An 8,826-nucleotide genomic window follows, 5' to 3' on the forward strand; every position below is an offset into this window, starting at 1 on the left:
AGATCCCCACAGAGGAAATAGGATTTGCAAAATCATGGAATCATAGAATCATAGAATTGCCTAGGTTGGAAGGGAGCTTTCAGATCATCTAGTCCAACCATCAACCTAACTCTTGACAAAAACCATCACTAAACCATATCCCCTGCACCAGATTCTCCACTGGTGTAAATCAGGGCAGTGTCGTTAACTTCGGCAGTCTTAGTCCAGTTGAGCCTCTATCACTCATCCCATAGCCACTGATCAAGAGTAATGATCTACCAACATGGCAGCATACCTTCCTTTCCACTTAAAAAAGGGCCTGGTGTCCTAAGAACTAAACTGCATGAAAGCAAGTCTATGAAAGCTATTATTGCAAAGCTCTAAGTTCCTGAGATTTAAGAAAAACCTAAATAAAGCAAGAAAACATGGCAAATTAAATTTAGCAGAAAGGCCTGGTTTCTTTTACACTGGCGTATACTGAGAAGTGGTCAAAGGACATAGGGATGGGAGAGGTCTCCAATCAACCCACCAAAACAAACATTCACACTTCAGTTTGGAATGTGACTGAACTCGTCCTCATCTGTAATAAGAAGTGGCATTTCTTCTACAAACCTGAATTGTTTAGTGATGTGAGTTTAAGTGCAAAACCTTACCCAACCTGTACTAGGCAGAGGGACTGGCAGACAAAGAGAAGCATGCCACAATGCAGAAGTGGCAGATAAAACTGAGACCAAACAAAGCCATCACAAAGCCCCTTTCATTTCACCACACATTAAAAAAAAAAATAATTGGCCATTGTCTTTTATTAGACTACAGACAATACATACAACTAAGGGCAAATGAGCACCTGGACACCTGAAAAAGGCCAATGCACAGTATTTTGCCCACATACCTTGCCACCACATGCCACGAATGTCACGGACATACTCACACGTGCAGAGAAATAGCTGAAGGTGTTTATTAAAAGAACTTTATGTCCTTGATTTAAACACAATAGCTCCACTCAAGATAGCAATGGGGGTGGAGAGCCTTGTTCACAGGGTGCAACCGCAACCTCACTGGCTCTGGGGAAATGCATAAGGCCAGCCTTGTTCTAAAGAATTTGGGTTTTTTCCACTGGTGTGAACACTTTGCCCAAGGGTAGGAGGAAAGGCGTGGGCGTAGTGGTGGAGAGGAGCTGCTGGTAGCTCGGAGAGTCGCAGTCAGATTGAGAGGCACCTAATGCAAATATCACTACCATAAACCAACCCCTCCCTTGGTCCAGGCTCGCTCAGGTACCTTCAAAGGTCAACCTTCTGGGCATGCCTGATTGCTGCCTCCCAGGGTATATAAACTGCCCCAGGAAGAAACAACCCATATTCAGCAGGAGAGAGGCTATCCCAAAATGAAGGCTTTCCTTGTTCTTCTGCTGGGAGCAGTCCTGTGCTTGGACTCAGGTAAGACAGCATGGAGAGTCTGCCCCGCATCCCCTCCAGCAGATCTTCAGCTAAGAGAAAAGACTTGTGATGGGGTTTGGCAGTGAGGGAAGAAATGCTGGCGCAGTTGTCCTATGTCATATTTGGGTTTTGATGGGGTGTCCTGTGTGTTGCATGGAAAAAAAATGCGTAGTCCCACTCTGCTGATGGTGTGATCCTAGTGCTGGGTAGCGCAGCTTCCAGGAAAGATAAATCCTATACAAAACTGAATTTAATTGAAATCAAAGCTATTTAAGCCAGACCATACACTTATATATGTGTGTGTGGGTTTTTTTAAGTGGGGTGGGAGGATTATTTTTCTTCTTCCCAGGCTGTCAAAATTGCAACATTTCTGCAAAGGTAAGTGTTGTTCCAACTTGTTTTCTGACTCTTCATTTCCATAGTGGCCTCTGATTGTCGGAATTTTAATAGGAGAGAAAAAGGGATAATGCTATGGTGTGTTATTTTCTAAACTGGATGGGTGGGATTTGGACAGTGTCACTATTGGTTTTTTTTGGCCTGACTGGGAAAAAATGTTTTTAAACCAGCTTTTCCTTATTACCAGAGAACTGAAGAAGCACATCTGAGCAGAAACGTTGCTCATTCAGCAGAGGATGCCTAAGGAATAGGCTACGGGTCTCATGCAGTCCTGGCCAGATGCTCTCCTTTGCCAGCTTCCCTCAGGGTGCTCTGAAATTTGACTTTCATTGCATTAAAAGTCAGATAAGTGTGAGAGCAGAGTGCAGCACTACAAACAAACTGGGGTTTGGCTCCTTGCCTCTATGACTGCATCAGTCATTTATACCAGAAAGGCTTGGCCAGAGGGGGAAAAATGCTTCAAATCTCTTCTTGCTCCCTCTCTGAATAACACTAGTTTCTATTCCGTGTTCTAAAAGAGTATGTTAGGCATTAGGGTATTGAATTGATGGAGTTATGATCCAAGCCTGTGGTCATGGGGTTAAAATATATGTATATACATCGACTCTCACACTTGCAAGGCTCCAGTGATGCCCTGGGGCACAGGTAGGTAATAGGAACAGGTAATTGCACCATGCTCTCACTCCTCTGGGGACTATTTTTCATCAGGGCTAGACACTTCCAAGCTGCAATGCTTATTCTGCCTTTGCTTGATGAACATAACAGCACAGCAGATGTTAACAACACCGACTGTGTCCCCCATAGAGTGGCATGTCCACGAGGGGGTGGAAGCATGTGGTCACCTGGTTTTCAGAGGGAGGCAAAAGCTGCATTTGCACTTTCTTTTGTATTTGCTTTCTAAGAGGGAGTGATGGAGAAGACGAGTCACAAGTTGGTCAAATTGAAACAATGGGCTGTATGAGACCTTACTAATTGCCTGCTCCATCCTTCCCCCATCCTCTCTTCTCTCGCTATCTCTCTTTCATCCAACCCTGGCAACACTTCAGCTAATGTTCACAGACCCACCTGGTAATACATTAACATCTACAGAGACAGACAAATTGTATCAACCTGCCCTTCTGGGGACTTCATCCCTTCCCTGTGGGAATATCACAAAAAGCCTGCTCCAGACAGGAACTGAGATAAGCATCCCAAAAGAAGAGGAAGAAGCATTTGGGAAGCACTTCCCCTTAACTGATGAGACCCGTCAATGAGACCAGCTGCTCCCTCACTGCACTGACTACATCTGAAACACCTTCAGCAACTGCAAATCTTGACTCTTACCTCAAGCGAGTGTACTATTCCCTACCAAAAATGGAAAAAAATGTTGTTTTCCTAGTAACAGAAGTGCTATATTCCTTTAAGTACCCACAGGAATAGTCCTGTTTCTCAGTGCAAGCACTAAATTGGATTCCCTAGAGAACTTCAGATAGATTTCAGGAAAAAATTCTTTACTGTAAGGGTGGTGAGGCACTGGAACAGGTTGCCCAGGGAAGTTGTCAATGCCCCATCCCTGGAAGTGTTCAAGGCCAGGCTGGATGAGGCTTTGAGCAGCCTGGTCTAGTGGGAGGTGTCCCTGCCCATTGCAGGGTGGTTGGAACTAGACGATCTTTAAGGTCCCTTCCAACCTGAACCATTCTGTGATTCTGTGATTCTGTGTGATTTGTCTTATAACCCATCTTTGTCTTTTGCAGGTTCCTCTCTGCAGTGTTACAGCTGCAAGACAAAGCTCAGCAACTCCTACTGTCAGACGGAAATGATCTGCAAGGAAAACGAAATGTGCAAGACAGATGTGATCAGTAAGGCCAAGTGGGGGTGGGCAATATCTTAGTTGTGATGTTGGAGCCCAAGCATGGTCCCAGCCTCAGATGTCCAAGCCAGCCCCACCTAGTCTAGATACATTAGCTGGTGTGGACCAGCAAAGCTCAGTGTGCAGGAGGAAGAGAAAAGCCATCTGGGGAGAAAAGGTGATAAAAAAGCTTTCAGTGCTGCACTTGACATTGCAAATACCTACCAATGTCTCTCACCTCTACAAAATTGTGTTTGTGTCACTTTCATAACACCATAAATTATTTGCTTACAAGGGCAATAATTAAATTTATGGCTTTGAAAATTTTGGAACATGAATTAAAATGCGAGGAGCTGAGTCTGGTGAAACCTAGTCATGAAGTTAGGAGCATTCAATCACAGAGCTGACTTTAGGTGGATTCAATGAAAAGGATGGAATTTCACCTAAGACCTTCTACAGCCAGCTGTGAATGCAGCCATCTGTGTGTCTCTGGGTAAACTCCTTTAACAGATTACGATTTAATTCTCCCATTCTAGATCTGGCAAAAAAACATTTGCCCTGTCCAGATCTGTGGTAACAGCTCAGTTACTCTTAGACCTGAGGCACAAACCCCATCAGTGTCATGTTCAAACTCATCTCTGTCAGGCAGTTAATGCGATACCTCCAGTTGGCATTGTCCTTATTGGAAATGTGCAAATCCATGGCCATGCATTCACATGCAGGAGAGACAACACATTGTATAACCCACTGGCCCAGTACACTAAATTTGCATATGTCAAAGACTTGATGCCCAGAATAGATTGTGCAAGATCAAGAGAACTCATGCAGGTTCATCCCCCTGTACTCGGCACTGGTGAGGACCCACCTCGAATACTGTGTTCAGTTTTGGGCCCCTCACTACGAAAAAGACATTGAGATTCTCAAGAGCATCCAGAGAAGGGCAACAGACCTGGTGAGGGGTCTGGAGAACAAGTCTTGTGAGGAGCGGCTGAGCGAGCTGGGGTTGTTGAGCCTGGAGAAAAGGATGCTGAGGGGAGACCTTCTCGCTCTCTACAACTCCCTGAAAGGAGGATGTAGAGTTGAGGGTCGGTCCCTTCTCCCAAGTAACAAGCGACAGGAGAAGAGGAAACAGCCTCAGGTTGTTCCAGGGGAGGTTTAGGATGGATATTAGGAAAAATTTCTTCATGGAAAGGGTTGTCAAGCATTGGAAGAGGCTGCCCAGGGAAGTGGTTGAGTCACCCTCGCTGGAGGTATTTAAAAGACAGGTAGACATAGTGTTGAGGGAAATAGGTTAGTGGTGGTTTTGGCAGTGTTAGGTTAACGGTTGGATTCGATGATCTTAAAGGTCCCTTCCAACCTAGGCAATTCTATGATTCTATGATTCCATAATCTACTGGTAACCAGCTGACTATCAATTGGCCACAGAAAAATAGGCTGTACCTCCCAGAAACAAATCAAACAATAAGTCTGTCATCTGTGACATGGGAATAGCCATGTTTCCATAACTTCCCTGGGTGTTGAAAGGCTCCATACAACAAAGATATGTGGGATAGGAGCAAAAATTACTCCATATGCTTGCTCCTCATCTGTTAATAGTTTAGGCTCACCAAAAGAGGTGTTAATGGCTACTTTTGTTATTAATTATTTAATTGTTATTAATAAAATTATTACAATTTCTGGAGTTGGTGCTGTTTTAGAAATTCCTAAGAATTGTGCTGTGGAATACACTGCCTTAAGCAGACACTTGGGGATTGATATCTTCCCCCCCACCGCTGACAAACTGACACCCCAAAAATGCACTCTGCTACAGTAAACATGCAGATGTTTGGAAATACTCTTTTTCTATTTTTTTCAAGAAGTGAGCTGAGAGAAGAATAGCATCTCATTATTCAGTTCCATGAGGCTTGGCTTGGCTTGCATTGAATCCTTGTAGTAATGGTCCTGCTTTTCTTCCAGAGGTTGCAGGACTCTTCACCATCATCAGCAAGGGCTGTGACCCGTCATGCGCTGCAGAACATCAGGACTTCAGCGTGGGCAACAGGAATGTCTCCTGCTGCAGCACCAACCTCTGCAACGTCAACGCAGCTGGCAGTGTGACGTACAGCTATGGGATGGCAGCAGGGATAGCAGCCAGCATGCTCTGGCCCTTCCTGAACAACAGACTGTGAGGAGCAAAGAGGATTCCTATGACCCCAGAAAGTCTTAGAGCACACTTCTTACAGGAATTTTAACCAGGAGCAATGCATTGTGTTGGACACACAGCATCCTTGGAGCTGATGGCACATCTTTGCTATATGATAGCTTCTTCATTACTGTTATTGTATTGCTGTAGTGCTACCAGATAAGAAAATATGTGTGCATGCTATCTGAATAACACTTAAAATATGCTTATTTCTGAATCAAGTGTGAGTTTGTTACCTGTATATCACTTAGTCATGTATTTCTGCACCAAGCAGTAACTGCAGTGGGTGTGTTGCATGTCTGGCAATTGTTCAGTCCTTATCATTGCTGTGTAATGATGATATGTGCCGAGAGGTGCCATGGCAGAGCAGAATAGAGGTGTCATCTGTACCTCCAAAGCTTGAGGGGCTCTGGTTTATGATAAACTCTGGAGGGCACACACCCCAAGAAAACCCATGAAGTGTAACCACACCCCCAGGGGAACTTGCTTGGAACCTAGACACCCTAGCACTCTGCACGTTGTTAGCCACCGTACAAGATAAAAGTAACACTCGCCTTCCCTGCTATGTGTGCATACAGCCATTCATATGCCTTCCCGTAGCTGTAGCATCTTTGGGATGGTGGGCAGGACTGCACGTTCAGGTACCTGGAGCACCATGGCTGGCAATTAGAGTGAAGTGGAAAGGGTGTCCCCGTAGTGTCCTGTTTAACTGATCCAATTCTGGGATTACCAGTCTCCATCCTGGCCAGAGTGGTATCCCCTGAAAGTGCCCATCTCCCATAGGTAGGTTCTTAAGCTTTCTTCTCCAAGTTCCTCTTTGGTCCATTCCCCATGCCACAGCCTGTGACACAGGTCCTGTCATGATGTTGAAAAGGTGTTTATCTTAAAGGTCCTGTGAGGTTGCCTAGCAGACCAGGGAGAGTGCAGAAAGCAGATATCAGAGCTCGCATTTTCCCCTCTGGTTCCTTGATCTTGGAGGTGAACACACACCTGAGGGAACACCCCCAACTTCCAACCCCACGTGAGATACAGTCAGTAAGAGATGGGGAGGTGGCAAGTGTAGGGAAAAGATGAAGGAAAACAAGAGCAGGGGACTAGGGAAAGGCATAAGGCTGACTCCTCTCCTCCTGAGGTATTTTCAGGACAGGGCTAGGAGGGCATGAGTAGGGGGAGACTGGTGTTTCCTGAAGGTTTGTTGGAGTCATGAGGATAACCATAGAGCCCTTTATTCCCTTCCTTGTAATAGGAATTTCCCTTCTTCACCCACTGATGTTTCCCCCTTCCTGCAACACCCTGCTGAAGCCAAAGTGGCTCTCTCCATTCGTCACATGTAGAACATGAAGATATGACGAAGGAGCAGCTTAGTGCAACCTCTGGCATTGATACAATCATTATGTTTTTCCCTTTACTGGTGTAATGAATATGGCAACCATGCAAGCTTCAAATATACGGAAAACCATTTCAAGCCCTCTCTGTTACTGATACCAATAAGGTCAACGCATGCAAGGCAGACTTGATAGTTTTAACATCTCTCCTATACAGTTACAGCCCCTCTATATAGTTATAGATTCTAAATTATAGTTTGCCTTCTCCAGATATTTTATTTTATGGACAGAAACTTGGGTGTTCCCATCTTGCACGGGGAGGTCCTGTACAATGTTTGTCAATGGCAGCAGAGAAAGCACCATACAAAGCTGCCTGAAAGAAACTCTCAAAAAAGACCTCCAAGCAACACATATGTGAAGACATCTGGAAAAACAAGGTAGGAAACATTCTGGAGAAGGCCACTGTGTCACATGTGCCTCCTCGACAAAAGAAGACAAGGCTGGTATCAGCAGAGTGTACAGATGGGCCTGGGGGAGCCCCAGGTGGGAGTGACAAGATAGGCTGGACCTATGAAGTCAAGGAGCTGTGAAGTCAGGACAACAGTGGGTGGAGGACTAAAAGGGGAGGGAGATTGTCCAAGAGCTCTATATTTTCCTCTCTCATACCCTTAAGAACTATTGGAGCTGCAAAGGATGTGCAGAGCCACAGGCTGAAATAACAAAGCAGCACTTCCCTGATGGAAATCAGTCATCTGGAGGACCCATAACCATGGGACAAGAGCCAACATCAAATTTTGGATGAAGTCACATGTCTGAAATTAATGACTCTGTCTGCTGTTGTGAAAGATAAAAGTACATAAATCCTTGGGACTCAAGGCATTAACAAGCTGCTCATTGTAGGAAGCAGGGAAGGGGTTTCCCCAAAGGAATATCCAGAACGAACTGCCTTCCTCATACGAGACAACTCTGCTTATTGGCAGAGGGAGGATATGGGACGGGTGAGATAATTTATTCTGGCTTTTGCTAACCTCCTGAGTATTAGTCACTAAAAAAAGGGCTCATTCAGCTGTACATCTCCCAGACAGGCTGTTTTCTACGTGGCTGACCAGCTCCATGAGCTCTCCAATCCAAGGGCTCATCTTCTTGCACTGTAAGAATGTCCCTGACACACTACTGGCCTGTGCCCACTTTCTGAAATAGTTCCCAGGCAGTCACACACATCCTTATCCAGTGGCCATTTCCACAAGCAATTTGGCCACAACAGCCCCTTCTGGAGACTGGGAGTTTAGCTGTACAGAAATGGCCAATGCATGTTAGCCAACACCAGAGCCATACAAGTCCCCAGGGTCACTGTGTGAGACACAGCCTCTCCAGATTCTGGAGAGGTCAAACACATTCAACCCTGAAAATAAGAGAGGTGTCAAAAGTCTTTAGCATGAATGGAGTCTGTTTACCCGTGTCATAGCGTATCGGTACCATGTGCAACAACATCTACTTGCTGGAGCACAGCATTTAGGAGTTTCTTGCTGGAGCCAAGACTTTCCCATGCTCTGGTGGTTGAGACCTGAGGTCTAGACCCGTACAGGCTGAAGGGACAATTCCCCCTCCCGGTTTCTTCTCTGTATATATTCTAGAAGGAGTCCATGGTCGACTGATGAGTGATTCGCCTCTGGATTTGTC

General features: G+C 45.4%; 1 protein-coding gene across 1 annotated transcript; it reads left to right on the forward strand.

Moving 5' to 3' along the window:
* Window positions 1–1,147: 1,147 nt before the first annotated feature.
* PSCA (prostate stem cell antigen) lies at window positions 1,148–7,284 on the forward strand. Its single transcript, XM_074573680.1, has 3 exons — window positions 1,148–1,415; window positions 3,545–3,649; window positions 5,596–7,284. The coding sequence occupies exons 1-3, from the start codon at window positions 1,364–1,366 to the stop codon at window positions 5,805–5,807; spliced, it is 369 nt and encodes a 122-aa protein (XP_074429781.1). The 5' UTR covers window positions 1,148–1,363; the 3' UTR covers window positions 5,808–7,284.
* The last annotated feature ends 1,542 nt before the right edge of the window (window positions 7,285–8,826 follow it).

Source organism: Larus michahellis, chromosome 2, assembly GCF_964199755.1.
Source record: "Larus michahellis chromosome 2, bLarMic1.1, whole genome shotgun sequence".
In the NCBI taxonomy this organism is placed as follows: Eukaryota; Metazoa; Chordata; class Aves; order Charadriiformes; family Laridae; genus Larus; species Larus michahellis.